The sequence below is a fragment of the Electrophorus electricus genome, chromosome 21 (assembly GCF_041902795.1).
Source record: "Electrophorus electricus isolate QZ-2024a chromosome 21, ASM4190279v1, whole genome shotgun sequence".
NCBI lineage: Eukaryota > Metazoa > Chordata > Actinopteri > Gymnotiformes > Gymnotidae > Electrophorus > Electrophorus electricus.
Genome location: NC_137517.1, coordinates 15,446,655 through 15,468,272, shown reverse-complemented (window position 1 = coordinate 15,468,272; position 21,618 = coordinate 15,446,655). Strand labels below are relative to the sequence as shown.

General features: G+C 42.7%; 7 protein-coding genes and 2 pseudogenes across 7 annotated transcripts; all 9 read right to left on the bottom strand.

The window, feature by feature from the left end:
- Positions 1 to 4,732: 4,732 nt before the first annotated feature.
- Positions 4,733 to 5,456, bottom strand: LOC113568937 (histone H3). The gene has a single exon (XM_026997076.3). It carries the CDS (start codon positions 5,312 to 5,314, stop codon positions 4,904 to 4,906), a length of 411 nt encoding a protein of 136 aa, XP_026852877.2. The 5' UTR covers positions 5,315 to 5,456; the 3' UTR covers positions 4,733 to 4,903.
- Positions 5,457 to 5,739: 283 nt separating this feature from the next.
- LOC145652771 (histone H2A-like) lies at positions 5,740 to 6,293 on the bottom strand. The gene has a single exon (XM_081704028.1). The coding sequence runs from the start codon at positions 6,291 to 6,293 to the stop codon at positions 5,907 to 5,909; it is 387 nt and encodes a 128-aa protein (XP_081560154.1). The 3' UTR covers positions 5,740 to 5,906.
- A 146-nt stretch (positions 6,294 to 6,439) lies between these two features.
- On the bottom strand, positions 6,440 to 7,804 carry LOC145652769 (histone H1 pseudogene; annotated as a pseudogene).
- Positions 7,805 to 9,499: 1,695 nt separating this feature from the next.
- On the bottom strand, positions 9,500 to 10,134 carry LOC118240576 (histone H2B). Its single transcript, XM_035521472.2, has one exon. It carries the CDS (start codon positions 10,117 to 10,119, stop codon positions 9,745 to 9,747), a length of 375 nt encoding a protein of 124 aa, XP_035377365.1. The 5' UTR covers positions 10,120 to 10,134; the 3' UTR covers positions 9,500 to 9,744.
- A 133-nt stretch (positions 10,135 to 10,267) lies between these two features.
- Positions 10,268 to 11,132, bottom strand: LOC145652772 (histone H4). Its single transcript, XM_081704029.1, has one exon. It carries the CDS (start codon positions 11,118 to 11,120, stop codon positions 10,809 to 10,811), a length of 312 nt encoding a protein of 103 aa, XP_081560155.1. The 5' UTR covers positions 11,121 to 11,132; the 3' UTR covers positions 10,268 to 10,808.
- Positions 11,133 to 16,019: 4,887 nt separating this feature from the next.
- LOC145652770 (histone H3) lies at positions 16,020 to 16,584 on the bottom strand. Its single transcript, XM_081704027.1, has one exon. It carries the CDS (start codon positions 16,434 to 16,436, stop codon positions 16,026 to 16,028), a length of 411 nt encoding a protein of 136 aa, XP_081560153.1. The 5' UTR covers positions 16,437 to 16,584; the 3' UTR covers positions 16,020 to 16,025.
- A 220-nt stretch (positions 16,585 to 16,804) lies between these two features.
- On the bottom strand, positions 16,805 to 17,425 carry LOC118240568 (histone H2A-like). Its single transcript, XM_035521463.2, has one exon. It carries the CDS (start codon positions 17,413 to 17,415, stop codon positions 17,029 to 17,031), a length of 387 nt encoding a protein of 128 aa, XP_035377356.1. The 5' UTR covers positions 17,416 to 17,425; the 3' UTR covers positions 16,805 to 17,028.
- A 180-nt stretch (positions 17,426 to 17,605) lies between these two features.
- LOC118240561 (histone H1 pseudogene) lies at positions 17,606 to 18,816 on the bottom strand (annotated as a pseudogene).
- A 1,823-nt stretch (positions 18,817 to 20,639) lies between these two features.
- Positions 20,640 to 21,193, bottom strand: LOC145652807 (histone H2B). The gene has a single exon (XM_081704337.1). The coding sequence runs from the start codon at positions 21,176 to 21,178 to the stop codon at positions 20,804 to 20,806; it is 375 nt and encodes a 124-aa protein (XP_081560463.1). The 5' UTR covers positions 21,179 to 21,193; the 3' UTR covers positions 20,640 to 20,803.
- Between the last annotated feature and the right edge of the window lie 425 nt (positions 21,194 to 21,618).

Sequence of the window (21,618 nt, the reverse complement as noted above, 5' to 3'; positions counted from 1 at the left end):
TGAGGTTAAACTTACATACATAGTATATACATACATGGTAGCTGAACTGTTTAGGAATTAAAGTCTTTTTTAATTCATGCATCTCCCGTTTCAAGAGACAATTTAGCCTAAAATATGGACCAATTACTATAATCATAAATAAAATTGTCATGTGCAACACTTTTGCACTGAAACATTTTAATCCATAGCAAAGTCAAATTATTCTCAAAATCACTAGAAGGATTTAGATACTCACTGTGTTCTCTCTCCTGCTATGATTTATGTTGCTGTCATGTAAAGTCTCCAGAACTCTCTCACTGTGTGTGTGTGTGTGTGTGTGTGTGTGTGTGTGTGCGTGAGAGTGAGTGCCTGCATGTGCTCTAAGAAGAAAGTTGCCTGTTATTCTGGTATTGGAGTTTCAAAGTTCAGGAGCATGTAGAGACCTTATCTGTTTATGCTGAGCTGTCATCATGAAGACAATAAAATCTTTGCCATTAAAAGAGAGGAACAGCATCTAAAATATACGTGTGTATGAATCAGATGCTCTGTGTTAGTGTTTGACCAGAATGTGGTTCATTGAAAAACCTAAAGCTGTTCAGTCAGAAATCTACCAGCATAAATAAGATTTTGTAATGAAAGCTAGTGTGAACTTGTCACAGCCAAACACTGAATGTTTGTGTGCTTGAACCAGAAAGTCCAAAGTTGAAAATCTTTACTGTATGTCCTAAAACACAACAGTACCAGTCAAAAAAGTCCAAGACTGTTCTCAGTAGTTAATAATTTACATAAAATAATATAAAATGACATTATGTATTAAAGCTGTTGTGATGATGAGGAGGAGGCGAGGCAAGATGCAGAGACGAACCATCATTCTCACAGATACAGATGTTTATTGTACATAAAACAAAAAACAAAATCAAACACGAAGAACGTTAAGCAATAACAACACACAAAACGTAACCAACAGTCTAGCATACAACAGGGGGGTATCTGGAATACAGAGTGCATGGGGTCAAACACAGACAAAGAATGACTAAAAGACAAGGATTTAAATATACAAGCTAACAATAACTATAACGAGGGACAGGTGTAACACATAACCGACTAACAAAGGCGGGGCGTGGTCGTGTAGAGATACAAACACACAAACACACACACACACACACACACACACACACACACACACTGACAAACACCAGCAATACATGACATGGACTTGGGGAGGAGTTGAGGAGGAGGGGGCTGTGCTGTTCTAAAAACACAGAGACCTACAACTTAACTAAACTGATGTGAAGTGTGTAAGAAATGTCCCCATTACAGTCGGAGATTCACATCACAGAATATATTTTATGTTATATTTTATACATAGAATATATTGCTACTGATGGAAGTACAATAGTCAGATGTAGAAGTATGAATATTTTAACTAGCTGGTGGATTATTTATTCATTATATTAAGTAATTACAACTCCATAGTGAGAATCAATTTGTAGTTATATTGCAAATCTGAATTCTAGACTTCTTATTGTTTATTGCTCTCATTATAAGAATGAACCTTATGAGATTGTTGCCAAGAAAAGGAGAAAAAGATCACATTTCTCACTAATAGGTGTTGAAATAACACTAAAGTGCAGAGATGAGGAGGGAGCGGAGCTGCAGTGGAACTATTACTCGCTGGGAACAGACACTCCAGTGACACGTTCTTTACTATGGTGTTCTGAGGTTTAGCAGTGAATCTTTTTGGAGGGGTGAAGGGAGTCTTCTTGGCCTTTCTCTCCTGATGACTGATCAACTCCTCTCCAAGTCCAGGCCTAAGACATGATAAATCAGCTTCATAATCTTTTTAACAGGTTGGGGGAGAACCTGTCACCTGCAGAGTCATGACAGAAATCAAATTTCTTACAATTTTGAAAAGGTGCCAATAATGTTGTTCAGTTCTTTTTGGAGTTCTGTGTGGGAAAAATATCAATTTTACTTTTTTCTCAGTTTTTCTGGTGTTCCAATACAAATAGAAGACATAAACAAATGAATACCAACGCATTTGTAATTGCAACAGTTTTTTGGAAGAACTGCAGTGGTGCCAATTAAATAGGTTAAATTTGGGCCACAAATTAACGATAATATTGAATAACAAATTTAACAGTGAATAATGCATGTTATGAGTGAACAGTTAATAACTCACATAATGTACTGTTTCTAGAAGTTATCTTTCATTAATATATTACACAGTGAGATACTGTTTCTTAAGAAATGGTGGTTAACAGGAATAGTGCCGGTCAAGATGAGCTCTCGAAGACCAAGAAACATTTCAGAGACATCTGATTGTAGGATTGTTAGAAAGGGAAATTAGAACCCTTGCTTGAATGCAAAGGACTTTCAGGAAGATTTAGCACACTCTGGTGGTGTGGTACATTGTTCTACTGTTCAGTGACACCTGCACAAACATGACCTTTATGGAAGCATCATAAGAAGAAAACGTCTCCTGCGTCCTCACCACAAAATTCTGCATCAGAAGTTTGCAAAAGAACATCTAAACATGTATGGTTGGAGAAAAAATGGCACCTCTCCAACCATTAAGGTGGAGGGGGAGGTATCAATCATGTTTTGGGGTAGTATTGCAGCCAATGGCACGGGGAGGTTTTCACGGGTAGAGGGGGAAATGGATTCAATGAACTTCCAGAAAATTCTGGAAGCAAGCATAACACCATTCTGTAAAAATGCTGAGGTTGAAAAGAGGATGGCTTATACAAATGGATAATGATCCTATACACACCTTAAAATTCATAATAAACTACCTCAAAAGGTGCAAGCTGAAGGTTTAACAATGGCCCTCACAGTCCCCTGATCTGAACAGCATTGAAATCTATGGATAGACATCAAAAGAACAGTGCATGCAAGACAGCCCAGGAATCTCACAGAACTAGGAGACTGTTGCAAGGAAGAATGGATGAAAATCCCTTAAACAAGAATCAGAAGACTCCCACTTCTCACTAAATCCCTCAGACAAGAAACAAGAATGCCCAAACCATTGCATACCACTGTAAACATTGTTGTATGACATGCTATCTGTTAAGGAGGGCCTGGTACATAGTACAGCAAACAAACCAACTATGGGGTTCCAGATGAGTAATTTCAGCAGTTCACAAAAGAAAAAAAAAGAAAAAAGACCATAATGAGATTATGGAAATAAATGCATGAAAAGCATGCTTTGATCTTACATATTAAGTGCTTGTGGAACATGAATAAAATAAATACATAAAGAAATAAATATAAGTCTCCTCTAACTAACCATGAGTAGGCTTACAGTAGTAAGAAGAATAAGAATAAGAAGAAGAAGAATCATGAAAGGCAAGTCCATTTCTAAAACCATTTTATTTGTCTTCAGAGCATTTTTAGCTATTTGTTAGGGCTCGGTTTTTTATGATGAAAGACAATTATTCTGTTTATTTCAACAGTAGATCCAAAAGCAAAGAAACCTTTATGACAGTGGCTGTCAGCTAAGCCTAGAAATGATTTCTGAGAAGGACATACCCACTCCATATGCTTATTATTATTGTTGTTGTTTCTCCCAAGAGAAACTGGCTAATTGTTCTTCAATATACTTTTACATTCTGATAGCGTTCTGATTAAAAAGAGGTGCCCTTAATGATTGAATATCATGGAAGTTTTCCATTTTTGGCCACAAGATGGAAGCAGAGGATCATTTATATTATCACCTCCCATGGCACTTGCTCTTCTAGACGGTTTTATTTGTATTTTTAGTCACGTTTTAGCTTTAAAAATATATAAATTGAAATGGAAAATGTGGAGTTCCATCAGAAACATGGCACTTGTAGAATAATAATAAATAATAAGTTTAATTTATATAGAACCTTTCACAGACTCAAGGTTGCTTTACTATGACAAAGATGCAGAAACAAATACATTAAAACAAATCAACACATTAATTAACAAATACGAATAAGAAGACAAGTTATGAGATGTTGAGAAAAGAGGTACGTTTTAAGTATAGCGTAAAAAAGTCATAGAAATGTACAGAAAGTAGTTTAAACGCGTTATATTGAAAGGAAACGGTAGTCGTGAATATTTTGGCCAAAACAGTTATATATTTTTATAGATTTTACAATCAAGAGTTCAACAACAGAATACTAGTCCTCTTACATTTTTGAACCATTACCCCCATCAATAAGGTATGTAAACAACAACAATAAAGAAGAGTAAAATAATAGATAAAACATGAACGTGAAACAATAAATCAAATAAAAACATGAAGAACATAATTCCACAATAATGCATTATAAAATTAACAATGAACGCCACTTTACATTAAATATATGAAATTAAAATTGTACCTCTGAATGGAATCAGTCTTTATCCACTGTTACTTCCGGTCCAGTGTTGTAGAGGTATGAAACACATTCCATTCACTTGTTCTACCATTTAATACCATCAAACCTAATATTTTAATTTCATTTTTTTATTTCTACATCTATTGGTACAGGTTGCCCATCTCCTATCCATACCCCTTCACTTTGACTTTCATTTAATTTCGCTCCAGCCACAACTTTACATTTCAAAGCGCCTCTTAACTGATACAATAATTTAATATTGACAAACCTCTCTGGAAAACCATAATGTTGCAATGTACACCATAAGTAGTCTCTAGAAATATAATCGAAGGCCTTTTTCTTGCCCAGTCCTACTATATAAAAATCCCTCCGTTGCCATACTTTCTCAGCTACATAATTAACCCTCCTAAACCTACTTTAGATTGCGTAACCTAGAAACACATGACAGATACACGTTATAACGACGCATCAGTTTCAAGCGTTGCTAAGGCCACTTGCTCATTTTGCAGCGAAACGATTAGGTGGCTCTTAAAAGAGCCTTTGGGTAGTTTGGGACATGACGCCGAGCGATCAGTTTAAGCACGCTCTCCGCGAATGCGGCGGGCCAACTGGATGTCCTTGGGCATGATGGTGACTCTCTTGGCGTGGATTGCGCACAAGTTAGTATCCTCGAACAGGCCCACCAGGTATGCCTCGCTAGCCTCCTGCAAGGCCATAACAGCCGAGCTCTGGAAACGGAGATCGGTCTTGAAATCCTGAGCAATTTCTCTCACCAGGCGCTGGAAGGGCAGCTTGCGGATCAGCAACTCGGTAGACTTCTGATAACGACGAATCTCCCTCAGAGCTACGGTACCAGGCCTGTAACGATGAGGCTTCTTCACGCCGCCGGTGGCTGGGGCGCTCTTGCGGGCAGCCTTGGTGGCAAGCTGCTTTCTCGGGGCTTTACCACCGGTGGACTTACGGGCGGTCTGCTTCGTTCTTGCCATAGCGCCGGAACTCTACCCTTAACTGACAAAGAAAGAGAATAAGAAGCAACTCAGACGGGATCCTTTTTAAGCCATAACGCCGACCTGCGCTCATTGGGCGTCTTCAGTAAGCCTGCCATCCATTGGACAAACAAGGCTACGTCACATCAAGACAATTGGCCCAATTGGCTACGCGCGCATTTCAAAAAGCAAGACGATACGCCTACTTCTGAGGCGGGCTCACGGCAACACATTTCTAGCCGTACTTTTTATTTGCCTCCAGTGTACATTCCTGAACGTATTCCCTGTTACGTTGTTGCATGTTTATAGCACCAACAGCATCGCGCGCATATACATATAGCTACTACTCTTACAAATACGTACATAGATGTACGTACTTGCTTTCATCAGATGCTATTGGGCGCATAAAAAGGGGGAAGGTGTACGTGCGCTTCGACGTGATACGGTAGTGGACAGCGGTGCCCATTAATCATTTGGTAGTCTCGAGAAAAATGCAAGGTAGAACAGATAGGAACAGTTGCACTTCATCAGTCAATGTGGGTGGCTCTTAAAAGAGCCTTTGGGATCTGCAGACAACGCAGCAGAGATGAATTTACTTGGTCTTGACCGTCTTCTCGGTTTTCTTGGGCAGCAGAACAGCCTGAATGTTGGGCAGCACGCCACCTTGAGCAATAGTCACACCTCCCAACAGCTTGTTCAACTCCTCGTCGTTACGCACGGCGAGCTGCAGATGACGAGGAATGATACGGGTCTTCTTGTTGTCACGGGCGGCGTTGCCTGCCAACTCGAGAATCTCAGCAGTCAGATACTCCAGCACAGCAGCCAAATAGACCGGAGCACCGGCACCAACGCGCTCGGCATAATTACCTTTGCGCAGAAGCCTGTGCACACGGCCCACAGGGAACTGCAAGCCAGCGCGAGAGGAGCGAGTCTTGGCCTTAGCCCTGGCCTTACCGCCGGTCTTCCCTCTTCCACTCATTATAAATACAACTGCGTCTTGTGAGCAAAGCTGAAATAATCACCGTTCACCTAACAACGCTTCAGATATAGCAAAGTCAACTCCTCTCCTATTGGCTAAGGAGGACAGGACGAATAACCAATCGCGAAGCACTCGTTCACTTCCAAAGCCGGCCTCCCTTTCCACTTTTCAATTGACTTTATTAAGAAAATTCAATACAAACACTCCATCACAAAAACCTCACAAACAATATCCACCGGAGGACCCAGACTACCTTCACTCTATACATTAACAATACAATTTACATCTGTAAATTAGCTATACATCATCCATTTCTATGTCCAAAAAACCCAGGGAAATGTCTTTTTTCCTCTATCAATCGTCTTCAACCCTTTTAACTCACACACGATCTGTTTAAAGTTTCTGCAGGTACTATACATTGCTCAATAATCATCTTACATCGCGTTTTCCAAATCTTCGAATTTATCACACAATCAATCAATCATCAACAAAAGTCCTTCACATTCTCAGTCAAATTCTCATTAAAAACACTCCATACATAATACTTTTTTCCTGTTGCCACCCCATTTAAACCCAATACCTTCCCTTTTCTCCCAAATTTCAGTAGTCCTCAGTCATACTGTATGGATGAAATCGCACGTTAAAATAAACTCCAATTACACACCTGGCCGTATTTGTTCGCTCGTAATCATTTCGAGAGTTTAAAGAAAACCGCTCTTTGGAAGAGAAAAGTGGGTGGCTCTTAAAAGAGCCTTTTGGGGATACCAAGACATGAAAACATGCACGTTTACTTCTTCTTGGGGGCAGCTTTTTTCGCCTTTGCAGCCTTTGGCTTGGCAGTCTTGGGCTTGACAGTCTTGGGCTTCTTGGGGCTCTTGGCTGCCTTCTTCGGGGCGGCCGGCTTCTTTGCTTTCTTAGGGCTCTTGGTGGCTTTCGCGGCGGCAGCAGGTTTCTTCGCCTTCTTGGGAGACTTCTTTGCAGCGGCGGCGGCGGCGGGCTTCTTTGCCGCTACCTTCTTGGGCTTTTTAGCCGCGGCAGGTTTCTTGGCGGGCGCTTTTTTCGCCTTAGGCGCGGCTTTCTTAGCGGGCGTCTTCTTGGCTTCAGCTTGCTTCTTGTTGATCTTAAAAGATCCAGAGGCACCGGTACCTTTGGTCTGCACCAGAGTTCCCTTTGTCACCAAGCTTTTGATAGCAAGCTTGACGCGAGTGTTGTTCTTCTCCACGTCGTAACCGCCCGCAGCCAGAGCTTTCTTCAGAGCGGCGAGAGAGACGCCGCTCCGTTCTTTGGAAGCAGAAACAGCTTTGACGATAAGCTCACCGACGCTGGGTCCCGCTTTCTTGGGCCTCGCAGCAGCTTTCTTCTTGGGCGCTTTGGCCGGCGCAGCGGCGGCGGGGGCTGGAGCTACTTCTGCCATCGTCGTGTTAACTACGAGAAATAGACGCGCGCAAACAGCACACTATGTCGAACACACGGCTCTGTTGAGTTGATCCTCCCTGCTAGCGAGGGGCCGGCCTTAAATGCCGCATGAGGACGGTGTAGACTCAACCCGCCCAGCCCTCGGCGTCTGTGCTTCCGCGAGCTGCTCGCGCTTGTGTTTTCTCATGACAAATCTGGCTCTAAATATACACGCTAAAGCAATTTGTAAGGCGTCAAACAACGCGTTTGGAAAGAAAGGGCTCTGTGGTTCATTTGCGTGCCAGAAAAGCCAGTGCAGCCCCATCTCGTTTTGCACAGCTCCCTCAAAAAGGCACTGCGCGACTGCCGCTCCAAATAAGACATGGTCCATTTCTACTGCAGTGGGACCTGAAAATGTGAGAAATGAAGGCATACGTCTAGCAAGTTCCCACGTGCGCGTTGAAGGAGAGCCTGAGCAAAGGTATGGAGGTGCTACGAGTGTGGCAGTGGTGTGTGCACTAGTTGAAAAAAGCCTTATGTAGGTGTCAGTAAAACACAGGTGTGGGATGCAGGAGAGTGTGGTTATGTGAGAGAGTTCCTCCCACAGCCAAGTGTCTTTGTTAAATCATCCCAGTCTTAGTCAAAAGAAGCCCCCAAAACTGATACTCTCACTCGGGATGGTGCTCTTCAGCAGGTGGACATCCTCTTATTGGGATGGCATCAGGTGCACCTCATCAGGGGAGGAGACCACGTGAGCATCGTCAGGTGTCCGAGCTCAAATCATCGCTGGGGGCCCAAGTTCTAACCCTAAAGTGAATTACCCTGACCTCATCAGAACCCTCATCTGAATAACCCCAAGTTCACTCTAAGCCTAAAGTGCATTACCCTGCCTCATCAGAAACTTCATTTGAAGAACCCCGTTCACTTTAACCCTAAGGTGAATTACAATAACTTCATAATCTCTTTCCAAGCTTTACCTTCTTGCAAACCCCAATAACATTTATAGCACCACACTTCTATGGTATGGCCCATGTGTAACCTACTCCCAAACAGAATATCACTCAAAGGCCTATCTGGACAGTTTTCTCCTAACTTTATTGCAATAAATGAAGGGATGCAATCCTTAACTTCATAAGAAGCCTAATGACAAGCAGCGACAAAGTGAGTTTTTGTGAGGCCCTGTCATGGGTTTACTGGGTCAGCTCTAAAAAATAATCTATTGTACTGATTTTCTTTCCCCCATATGCTGTGATTCTATGAGTCACAGTTCTGTGGCTCATTAATAGCACTCCCAGAATACACATACCTTGCATGACTTCCACTTCTCTCTCTCTCTGTCTATGGCTTACACATACACATAGATGTGTGCACACACATGCTGGGTCTTCCAAGACTTCTCAGTCTCTTGCATGGGACATTACAGAGGCACCTTGCAAATGACCCGTGGGGCAAAGGGGTCACGTAGGCTTAGACCATTAAGAATAGAATGAATAAACTGTTGTGAAAGTGGTAGGAATTGACTGTAAAGAATAGCTGCCGTGTGTATGCAGTACACAAGGAGTGGGCAAATGCTAAACATCTGCAGATGACTAGACTTCTTCTACAGCAAACAGGGCAAAACATGTGAAAAGAATATTAACAGCTACTAATGAAAGGTAACAACAGGAAATAATGTCATTGTGGGCTATGAAGATTACAATAGTTGCCAAGGTGACATGGCATGCTTGTAGGATACATCAGAGCCTAAATATATATACATACACACACACGCACGCACAAACAAACAAATAAATAAAACAGACACTTGTGTGTCAGTGTTCAAAGACATTTAATACATTGCAAGCTACATGCAGCCGAATAAAGGGTACGAAAATCGATTAATAAAACGCCCAGAAAAGAGGAAAGAGAAACGAGGCCAAAGCCAAGTGCTACTTCGGCTAGAACTCTATATTCTCATTTTACCGTACATGCACTCTCATGATAGAAAATCTCTTTGATGAAAACGTGGGTGGCTCTTAAAAGAGCCTTTGGGTTAGTCAAGTCGCACTAAGACGCTTTACTTGGAGCTGGTGTACTTGGTGACGGCCTTTGTACCCTCAGATACGGCGTGCTTGGCCAGCTCACCAGGAAGCAGAAGGCGCACGGCGGTCTGGATCTCCCTGGAGGTGATGGTTGAACGCTTGTTGTAGTGAGCGAGACGAGAAGCCTCACCAGCGATGCGCTCGAAGATATCATTCACAAAGGAATTCATGATCCCCATAGCCTTGGAAGAGATACCGGTGTCGGGGTGGACCTGTTTCAGGACTTTGTACACGTAGATAGCATAACTCTCCTTCCTCGACTTTCTGCGCTTCTTGCCTCCTTTACCGGCCGTCTTAGTCACGGCTTTTTTGGATCCCTTCTTCGGCGCGGACTTGGCAGGCTCGGGCATGACGCTCGTTGCTGAGTTAACCACAACAGAATGAAAAACGGTGCCTGAACACCCAGTTTATTTAGACTCTGGTATTCTAATTTGAACACACCCTCCCCTCCTCGGTCATGACAAGCCATCATTGGCCAGAAAACAACCCCTCCTCTCACAGGAACCTCCCTATCGTTGCTCCGCCACCCCATAGCGTTCACCTCTTAATCCATTTTTAAATTGACTTTATTGAAACAATTCAATTCAATACACACACACACTCCATCACAAAAGCCTCACAAACAAGATCCACCGGAGGACCCAAACTACCTTCACTCTAAACATTAACAATACAATTTACATCTATAAATTAGGTAAACATCATCCATTTATATACCTCCAAAAGAGTGCAAGATGTATTTCGTTCCTCCAATAATCAATCGTTTTCAACCTTTTTAACTCACACGCACACTATCGGTTGTAACAGGTATTGTTTTTAACATTATCGTGTCTTATTTTGGGCTAGGATTTGGAGCCTACAACATGCAGACGTTTAAAAGCGTGTTACAGCTGTCATCAATATAGAACTAAACGTCGTTTGTGCGCATTCAGGCACTAGACACTTATAGGCGCTCATAGACACACAAAACAACTCTTTAACCGAGTGGATGGGTGGCTCTTAAAAGAGCCGTTGGTTTGATCGTTTTGGAACTCAGCGTTTAACCTCCGAAGCCGTACAGAGTACGTCCCTGGCGTTTCAGAGCATAAACCACGTCCATGGCGGTGACCGTCTTCCGCTTGGCATGCTCGGTGTAGGTGACCGCGTCCCTGATAACGTTCTCCAGGAACACTTTCAGCACACCACGGGTCTCCTCATAGATCAGACCGGAGATGCGCTTGACGCCGCCACGACGAGCCAGACGGCGGATAGCGGGCTTAGTGATACCCTGGATGTTGTCGCGGAGCACCTTACGGTGACGCTTAGCGCCTCCTTTCCCAAGGCCCTTACCACCCTTTCCTCTTCCAGACATCGCTTAGGCTTCTTTCACCACTCAAAGAAAAGCGAAATAATGAAGCGCTTTCACCCAGTGCGCCACTATTATTCTCTTCTAAAGGACCTGGTTGAAGACAAGGAGCACTCGAGGAGGCGGAGCTAAATACCATGCCCCTCCAAACGCCTCCAGCACAACACTTAGCCAGACTGGAATAAAAACTCAATACTATTTGGCAAAACGACAATTCATAGATAGAACAGCTAAGAGATCTTAGACAATAACAACGAACAACAACGTAAGGGAAGAAAAAGAACGATAACAAACATGCAAAGACAACAAAAGATTCCATGCAGCATAAGCTGGCCTACAATTGTTACAACTGCTACTAATCAAAAGAAGAAGAGTCAGAATGGAAGTAGGTCCTCAGCACTGGTGCTGAAAAGCCCTAAGTTTAAAGACTCTTGCTGGAAAATATAGAAATTATATACACACTCCTAATCCTTGTGTTCATTAGGCCTCTTAGGGTTCCCACCAGCCAAGAACAACATGTAGTTCAGGTTAGAGAAACTGCTGTCTTCTCACTTTCATCTTCCTCTGCAACAGTGGCAGCTTAACTGCTATTTTCACATAACATAACTCCGTCCACGTACCCTCGTCCTTCAAGCATTAATAAAGGACATCACTACGCTTGTAAATCATAGGAAAACACACTTGTATGCCCAAATACAGCATTCAAGGGCCTTCAAAGGCTACATTCCAAAAAAAATGCTCATTAAAATGTTGTAAAAAGTATGACTCAACTGCCGGGTTGGGAATTTTATCATCACTGTCAAGTAGCTTTACTTAAAATGTCAAGCTTGAAACCTGTACTGGAGGGCAGCCTGAACTCAGCACAGGGAAACTACCCTATTATTATTAATATTTTTGTTAACATGATCACCACCACTATTATTGTTATTATTACTACTATTATTATCAACAGTAGGAAAAGGGGGAGGAAGAGGAGGAATAGAAGTATATTTCAAATAAAAAAACAAGAAAACTAATTTGGCTAAATGATGGCGAGTAAAACACACTAATAATGATTGGGATGTTCTGATAGATGGAGCTTCGTTACCATCTTGTGGCCAAACTGTAAAAGCAGCCACAACAAAATGAGAGTTGACTTCTTTCTGTCTTCAAGAGACCTGAAGGGACAGTTTCATTTGGAATGAAGAACTGTTGGCCATTTATTATTAGATTTGTGGAACAGCTTAATGCTTGTGCACCGTGTGTTTATGATCGTCATGCTTTCAACAGTGGTTGCCAAAGTGATTTGAAGGCATGTTCAAAAGTGATAGTTTAGAACCATGTGTCAGTAATATTTCTCAACCCTCTGAATAAATAGTCTAATTGTACATTGTTATTATACTTGTTCTTCCAGTGCTATTGTTACTCTTTGTAGTTATTTCTTTCATCCCCTTTCTTTCAGGAAATGCAAATGCAGAGCTACATCAAAACAAACAGTAGCGCACAAAAACAAACACACACACACACACACACACACACACTCACTCTCTCACTCTCTCTGACGAAAAATAGACCATTGCATAATCAAGAAGAAGACAGATTTGGCTAAGAATATATTGTAAGGGTAGAGAAGGAAATTGTTAATAAAAAGATTTCAGCTGTGTTCTGAAAGAACAAAATAGAAGTGCAGCCATACATTGGCATGCAAAAGTTTGTGCACCCCTGCTCAAAGTATATGTTACTGTGAACAAGTAATCAATTTGAAGATGAAATGATCTCCAAAAGGCATACAGGTAAAGATGAAACACACTTTTCAACATTTTAAGCAACGTCAGTTTATTAGCTTGGTTTTGTACAATTTTAGAGTGAAAAAAGGAGTAGCTAGGAGATTTGAACGCTCAAATAACTTTGACCGCAGTCTCAGACCTTCATTAGCCTGTTAGGGTTATGGCTTGTACACAATCATTGCTAAGAAAGGCCAGGTGATGCAAAATTCAAAGCTTTATAAACAGCCAGACTCCTCTAACCTTGTCCCAGAAACCAGCAGCCATGGGTTCTTCTAAACAGCTGCTTAGCAAAATGAAAATGAAAATTGTTGAGGCCCATAAAACAGAAGAAAGCTATAGGATGATAGCAATGAGTTTCAGGTCGCAATTTCCTCAGTTTGAAATGTAATTAAGAAATGGTGGTTAACAGGAATAGTGCCGGTCAAGGTGAGCTCTGGAAGACCAAGAAACATTTCAGAGACGTCTGATTGTAGGATTGTTAGAAAGGGAAATTAGAACCCTTGCTTGACTGCAAAGGACTTTCAGGAAGATTTAGCACACTCTGGTGGTGTGGTACATTGTTCTACTGTTCAGAGACACCTGCACAAACATGACCTTTATGGAAGCATCATAAGAAGAAAACGTCTCCTCCGTCCTTACCACAAAATTCTGCATCAGAAGGTTGCAAAAGAAAATCTAAACATGTATGGTTGGAGAAAAAATGGCACCTCTATAACCATTAAGATGGTGGGGGGGTATCAATCATGTTTTGGGGTAGTATTGCAGCCAATGGCACGGGGAGGTTTTCACGGGTAGAGGGGGAAATGGATTCAATGAACTTCCAGAAAATTCTGGAAGCAAGCATAACACCATTTTGTAAAAATGCTGAGGTTGAAAAGAGGATGGCTTATACAAATGGATAATGATCCTAAACACACCTCAAAATCCATAATAAACTACCTCAAAAGGTGCAAGCTGAAGGTTTAGCCATGGCCCTCACAGTCCCCTGATCTGAACAGCATTGAAATCTATGGATAGACATCAAAAGAACAGTGCATGCAAGACAGCCCAGGAATCTCACAGAAGTGGAAGACTGTTGCAAGGAAGAATGGATGAAAATCCCTCAAACAAGAATCGGAAGACTCTTGGCTGGCTACACAAAGTGCTTACAAGATGAGATGCTTGCCAAAGGAGGTGCTACTTGGTACTAAGCATTTTGGGGAGCAATTCATCTACAACTTGCTTATCTGTTCACAGTAACATACATTTTGACCAGGGGTGCCCAAACCGTTGCATACCACTGTAAATATTGTTGTGTGACATGCTATCTGTTAAGGAGGCCTGGTACATAGTACAGCAAACAAACCAACTAGGGGGTTCCAGATGGGTAATTTCAGTAGTTCACAAAAGAAAAAAAAAAGAAAAAAGACCATAATGAGATTATGGAAATAAATGCATGAAAAGCATGCTTTGATCTCACATATTAAGTGCTTGTGGAACATGAATAAAATAAACACATAAAGAAATTAATATAAGTCTCCTCTAACTAACCATGAGTAGGCTTACAGTAGTAAGAAGAATAAGAATAAGAAGAAGAAGAATCATGAAAGGCAAGTCCATTTCTAAAACCATTTTATTTGTCTTCAGAGCATTTTTAGCTATTTGTTAGGGCTCGGTTTTTTATGATGAAAGACAATTATTCTGTTTATTTCAACAGTAGATCCAAAAGCAAAGAAACCTTTATGACAGTGGCTGTCAGCTAAGCCTAGAAATGATTTCTGAGAAGGACATACCCACTCCATATGCTTATTATTATTATTATTGTTGTTGTTTCTCCCAAGAGAAACTGGCTAATTGTTCTTCAATATACTTTTACATTCTGATAGCGTTCTGATTAAAAAGAGGTGCCCTTAATCTTTGAATATCATGGAAGTTTTCCATTTTTGGCCACAAGATGGGAGCAGAGGATCATTTATATTATCACCTCCCATGGCACTTGATCTTCTAGACGGTTTTATTTGTATTTTTAGTCACGTTTTAGCTTTAAAAATATATAAATTGAAATGGAAAATGTGGAGTTCCATCAGAAACGTGGCACTTGTAGAATAATAATAAATAATAAGTTTAATTTATATAGAACCTTTCACAGACTCAAGGTTGCTTTACTATGACAAAGATGCAGAAACAAATACATTAAAACAATCAACACATTAATTAACGAATACGAATAAGAAGACAAGTTATGAGATGTTGAGAAAAGAGGTACGTTTTAAGTATAGCGTAAAAAAGTCATAGAAATGTACAGAAAGTAGTTTAAACGCGTTATATTGAAAGGAAACGGTAGTCGTGAATATTTTGGCCAAAACAGTTATATATTTTTATAGATTTTACAATCAAGAGTTCAACAACAGAATACTAGTCCTCTTACATTTTTGAACCATTACCCCCATCAATAAAGTATGTAAACAACAACAATAAAGAAGAGTAAAATAATAGATCAAACAAAAACATGAAGAACATAATTCCACAATAATGCATTATAAAATGAACAGTGAATGCCACTTTACATTAAATAGATGAAATTAAAATTGTACCTCTGAATGGAATCAGTCTTTATCCACTGTTACTTCCGGTCCAGTGTTGTAGAGGTATGAAACACATTCCATTCACTTCTTCTACCATTTAATACCATCAAACCTAATATTTTAATTTCATTTTTTTATTTCTACATCTATTGGTACAGGTTGCCCATCTCCTATCCATACCCCTTCACTTTGACTTTCATTTAATTTCGCTCCAGCCACAACTTTACATTTCAAAGCGCCTCTTAACTGATACAATAATTTAATATTGACAAACCTCTCTGGAAAACCATAATGTTGCAATGTACACCATAAGTAGTCTCTAGAAATATAATCGAAGGCCTTTTTCTTGCCCAGTCCTACTATATAAAAATCCCTCCGTTGCCATACTTTCTCAGCTACATAATTAACCCTCCTAAACCTACTTTAGATTGCGTAACCTAGAAACACATGACAGATACACGTTATAACGACGCATCAGTTTCAAGCGTTGCTAAGGCCACTTGCTCATTTTGCAGCGAAACGATTAGGTGGCTCTTAAAAGAGCCTTTGGGTAGTTTGAGACATGACACCGAGCGATCAGTTTAAGCACGCTCTCCGCGAATGCGGCGGGCCAACTGGATGTCCTTGGGCATGATGGTGACTCTCTTGGCGTGGATTGCGCACAAGTTAGTATCCTCGAACAGGCCCACCAGGTATGCCTCGCTAGCCTCCTGCAAGGCCATAACGGCCGAGCTCTGGAAACGGAGATCGGTCTTGAAATCCTGAGCAATTTCTCTCACCAGGCGCTGGAAGGGCAGCTTGCGGATCAGCAACTCGGTAGACTTCTGATAACGACGAATCTCCCTCAGAGCTACGGTACCAGGCCTGTAACGATGAGGCTTCTTCACGCCGCCGGTGGCTGGGGCGCTCTTGCGGGCAGCCTTGGTGGCAAGCTGCTTTCTCGGGGCTTTACCACCGGTGGACTTACGGGCGGTCTGCTTCGTTCTTGCCATAGCGCCGGAACTCTACCCTTAACTGACAAAGAAAGAGAATAAGAAGCAACTCAGACGGGATCCTTTTTAAGCCATAACGCCGACCTGCGCTCATTGGGCGTCTTCAGTAAGCCTGCCATCCATTGGACAAACAAGGCTACGTCACATCAAGACAATTGGCCCAATTGGCTACGCGCGCATTTCAAAAAGCAAGACGATACGCCTACTTCTGAGGCGGGCTCACGGCAACACATTTCTAGCCGTACTTTTTATTTGCCTCCAGTGTACATTCCTGAACGTATTCCCTGTTACGTTTTTGCATGTTTATAGCACCAACAGCATCGCGCGCATATACATATAGCTACTACTCTTACAAATACGTACATAGATGTACGTACTTGCTTTCATCAGATGCTATTGGGCGCATAAAAAGGGGGAAGGTGTACGTGCGCTTCGACGTGATACGGTAGTGGACAGCGGTGCCCATTAATCATTTGGTAGTCTCGAGAAAAATGCAAGGTAGAACAGATAGGAACAGTTGCACTTCATCAGTCAATGTGGGTGGCTCTTAAAAGAGCCTTTGGGATCTGCAGACAACGCAGCAGAGATGAATTTACTTGGTCTTGACCGTCTTCTCGGTTTTCTTGGGCAGCAGAACAGCCTGAATGTTGGGCAGCACGCCACCTTGAGCAATAGTCACACCTCCCAACAGCTTGTTCAACTCCTCGTCGTTACGCACGGCGAGCTGCAGATGACGAGGAATGATACGGGTCTTCTTGTTGTCACGGGCGGCGTTGCCTGCCAACTCGAGAATCTCAGCAGTCAGATACTCCAGCACAGCAGCCAAATAGACCGGAGCACCGGCACCAACGCGCTCGGCATAGTTACCTTTGCGCAGAAGCCTGTGCACACGGCCCACAGGGAACTGCAAGCCAGCGCGAGAGGAGCGAGTCTTGGCCTTAGCCCTGGCCTTACCGCCGGTCTTCCCTCTTCCACTCATTATAAATACAACTGCGTCTTGTGAGCAAAGCTGAAATAATCACCGTTCACCTAACAACGCTTCAGATATAGCAAAGTCAACTCCTCTCCTATTGGCTAAGGAGGACAGGACGAATAACCAATCGCGAAGCACGCGTTCACTTCCAAAGCCGGCCTCCCTTTCCACTTTTCAATTGACTTTATTAAGAAAATTCAATACAAACACTCCATCACAAAAACCTCACAAACAATATCCACCGGAGGACCCAGACTACCTTCACTCTATACATTAACAATACAATTTATATCTGTAAATTAGCTATACATCATCCATTTCTATGTCCAAAAAACCCAGGGAAATGTCTTTTTTCCTCTATCAATCGTCTTCAACCCTTTTAACTCACACACGATCTGTTTAAACACTGTTTCTGCAGGTATTATACATTGCTCAATAATCATCTTACATCGTGTTTTCCAAATCTTCGAATTTATCACACAATCAATCATCAACAAAAGTCCTTCACATTCTCAGTCAAATTCTCATTAAAAACACTCCATACATAATACTTTTTTCCCATTTAAACCCAATACCTTCCCTTTTCTCCCAAATTTCAGTAGTCCTGTCATACTGTATGGATGAAATCGCACGTTAAAATAAACTCCAATTACACACCTGGCCGTATTTGTTCGCTCGTAATCATTTCGAGAGTTTAAAGAAAACCGCTCTTTGGAAGAGAAAAGTGGGTGGCTCTTAAAAGAGCCTTTTGGGGATACCAAGACATGAAAACATGCACGTTTACTTCTTCTTGGGGGCAGCTTTTTTCGCCTTTGCAGCCTTTGGCTTGGCAGTCTTGGGCTTGACAGTCTTGGGCTTCTTGGGGCTCTTGGCTGCCTTCTTCGGGGCGGCCGGCTTCTTTGCTTTCTTAGGGCTCTTGGTGGCTTTCGCGGCGGCAGCAGGTTTCTTCGCCTTCTTGGGAGACTTCTTTGCAGCGGCGGCGGCGGCGGGCTTCTTTGCCGCTACCTTCTTGGGCTTTTTAGCCGCGGCAGGTTTCTTGGCGGGCGCTTTTTTCGCCTTAGGCGCGGCTTTCTTAGCGGGCGTCTTTTTGGCTTCAGCTTGCTTCTTGTTGATCTTAAAAGATCCAGAGGCACCGGTACCTTTGGTCTGCACCAGAGTTCCCTTTGTCACCAAGCTTTTGATAGCAAGCTTGACGCGAGTGTTGTTCTTCTCCACGTCGTAACCGCCCGCAGCCAGAGCTTTCTTCAGAGCGGCGAGAGAGACGCCGCTCCGTTCTTTGGAAGCAGAAACAGCTTTGACGATAAGCTCACCGACGCTGGGTCCCGCTTTCTTGGGCCTCGCAGCAGCTTTCTTCTTGGGCGCTTTGGCCGGCGCAGCGGTGGCGGGGGCTGGAGCTACTTCTGCCATCGTCGTGTTAACTACGAGAAATAGACGCGCGCAAACAGCACACTATGTCGAACACACGGCTCTGTTGAGTTGATCCTCCCTGCTAGCGAGGGGCCGGCCTTAAATGCCGCATGAGGACGGTGTAGACTCAACCCGCCCAGCCCTCGGCGTCTGTGCTTCCGCGAGCTGCTCGCGCTTGTGTTTTCTCATGACAAATCTGGCTCTAAATATACACGCTAAAGCAATTTGTAAGGCGTCAAACAACGCGTTTGGAAAGAAAGGGCTCTGTGGTTCATTTGCGTGCCACAAAAGCCAGTCATGCCCCATGTCGGTTTGCACTGTTGCCTCAAAAAGGCATTGCGCGACTGCCGCTCCAAACAAGACACGGTGCATTTGTACTTCTGTGAGGCGTGAAAATGTGAGAAATGAAGGCATACGTCTAGCAAGTTCCCACGTGCGCGTTGAAGGAGAGCCTGAGCAAAGGTATGGACGTGTTACGAGTGTGGCAGTGGTGTGTGCACTAGTTGAAAAAAGCCTTATGTAGGTGTCAGTAAAACACAGGTGTGGGATGCAGGAGAGTGTGGTTATGTGAGAGAGTTCCTCCCACAGCCAAGTGTCTTTGTTAAATCATCCCAGTCTTAGTCAAAAGAAGCCCCCAAAACTGATACTCTCACTCGGGATGGTGCTCTTCAGCAGGTGGACATCCTCTTATTGGGATGGCATCAGGTGCACCTCATCAGGGGAGGAGACCACGTGAGCATCGTCAGGTGTCCGAGCTCAAATCATCGCTGGGGGCCCAAGTTCTAAGCCTAAAGTGCATTACCCTGCCTCATCAGAAACTTCATTTGAAGAACCCCGTTCACTTTAACCCTAAGGTGAATTACAATAACTTCATAATCTCTTTCCAAGCTTTACCTTCTTGCAAACCCCAATAACATTTATAGCACCACACTTCTATGGTATGGCCCATGTGTAACCTACTCCCAAACAGAATATCACTCAAAGGCCTATCTGGACAGTTTTCTCCTAACTTTAGTGCAATAAATGAAGGGATGCAATCCTTAACTTCATAAGAAGCCTAATGACAAGCAGAGACAAAGTGAGTTTTTGTGAGGCCCTGTCATGGGTTTACTGGGTCAGCTCTAAAAAATAATCTATTGTACTGATTTTCTTTCCCCCATATGCTGTGATTCTATGAGTCACAGTTCTGTGGCTCATTAATAGCACTCCCAGAATACACATACCTTGCATGACTTCCACTTCTCTCTCTCTCTGTCTATGGCTTACACATACACATAGATGTGTGCACACACATGCTGGGTCTTCCAAGACTTCTCAGTCTCTTGCATGGGACATTACAGAGGCACCTTGCAAATGACCCGTGGGGCAAAGGGGTCACGTAGGCTTAGACCATTAAGAATAGAATGAATAAACTGTTGTGAAAGTGGTAGGAATTGACTGTAAAGAATAGCTGCCGTGTGTATGCAGTACACAAGGAGTGGGCAAATGCTAAACATCTGCAGATGACTAGACTTCTTCTACAGCAAACAGGGCAAAACATGTGAAAAGAATATTAACAGCTACTAATGAAAGGTAACAACAGGAAATAATGTCATAATGTGGGCTATGAAGATTACAATAGTTGCCAAGGTGACATGGCATGCTTGTAGGATACATCAGAGCCTAAATATATATACATACATATATACATACACACACACGCACACACAAACAAACAAATAAATAAAACAGACACTTGTGTGTCAGTGTTCAAAGACATTTAATACATTGCAAGCTACATGCAGCTGAATAAAGGGTACGAAAATAGATTAATAAAACGCCCAGAAAAGAGGAAAGAGAAACGAGGCCAAAGCCAAGTGCTACTTCGGCTAGAACTCTATATTCTCATTTTACCGTACATGCACTCTCATGATAGAAAATCTCTTTGATGAAAACGTGGGTGGCTCTTAAAAGAGCCTTTGGGTTAGTCAAGTCGCACTAAGACGCTTTACTTGGAGCTGGTGTACTTGGTGACGGCCTTTGTACCCTCAGATACGGCGTGTTTGGCCAGCTCACCGGGAAGCAGAAGGCGCACGGCGGTCTGGATCTCCCTGGAGGTGATGGTTGAACGCTTGTTGTAGTGAGCGAGACGAGAAGCCTCACCAGCGATGCGCTCGAAGATATCATTCACAAAGGAATTCATGATCCCCATAGCCTTGGAAGAGATACCGGTGTCGGGGTGGACCTGTTTCAGGACTTTGTACACGTAGATAGCATAACTCTCCTTCCTCGACTTTCTGCGCTTCTTGCCTCCTTTACCGGCCGTCTTAGTCACGGCTTTTTTGGATCCCTTCTTCGGCGCGGACTTGGCAGGCTCGGGCATGACGCTCGTTGCTGAGTAAACCACAATAGAATGAAAAACGGCGCCTGAACACCCAATTTATTTAGACTCTGGTATTCTAATTTGAACACACCCTCCCCTCCTCGGTCATGACAAGCCATCATTGGCCAGAAAACAACCCCTCCTCTCACAGGAACCTCCCTATCGTTGCTTCGCCACCCCATAGCGTTCACCTCTTAATCCATTTTTATCCAATTCAATTCAATTCAATACACACACACACTCCATCACAAAAGCCTCACAAACAAGATCCACCGGAGGACCCAAACTACCTTCACTCTATACATTAACAATACAATTTACATCTATAAATTAGGTAAACATCATCCATTTATATACCTCCAAAAGAGTGCAAGATGTATTTCGTTCCTCCAATAATCAATCGTTTTCAACCTTTTTAACTCACACGCACACTATCGGTT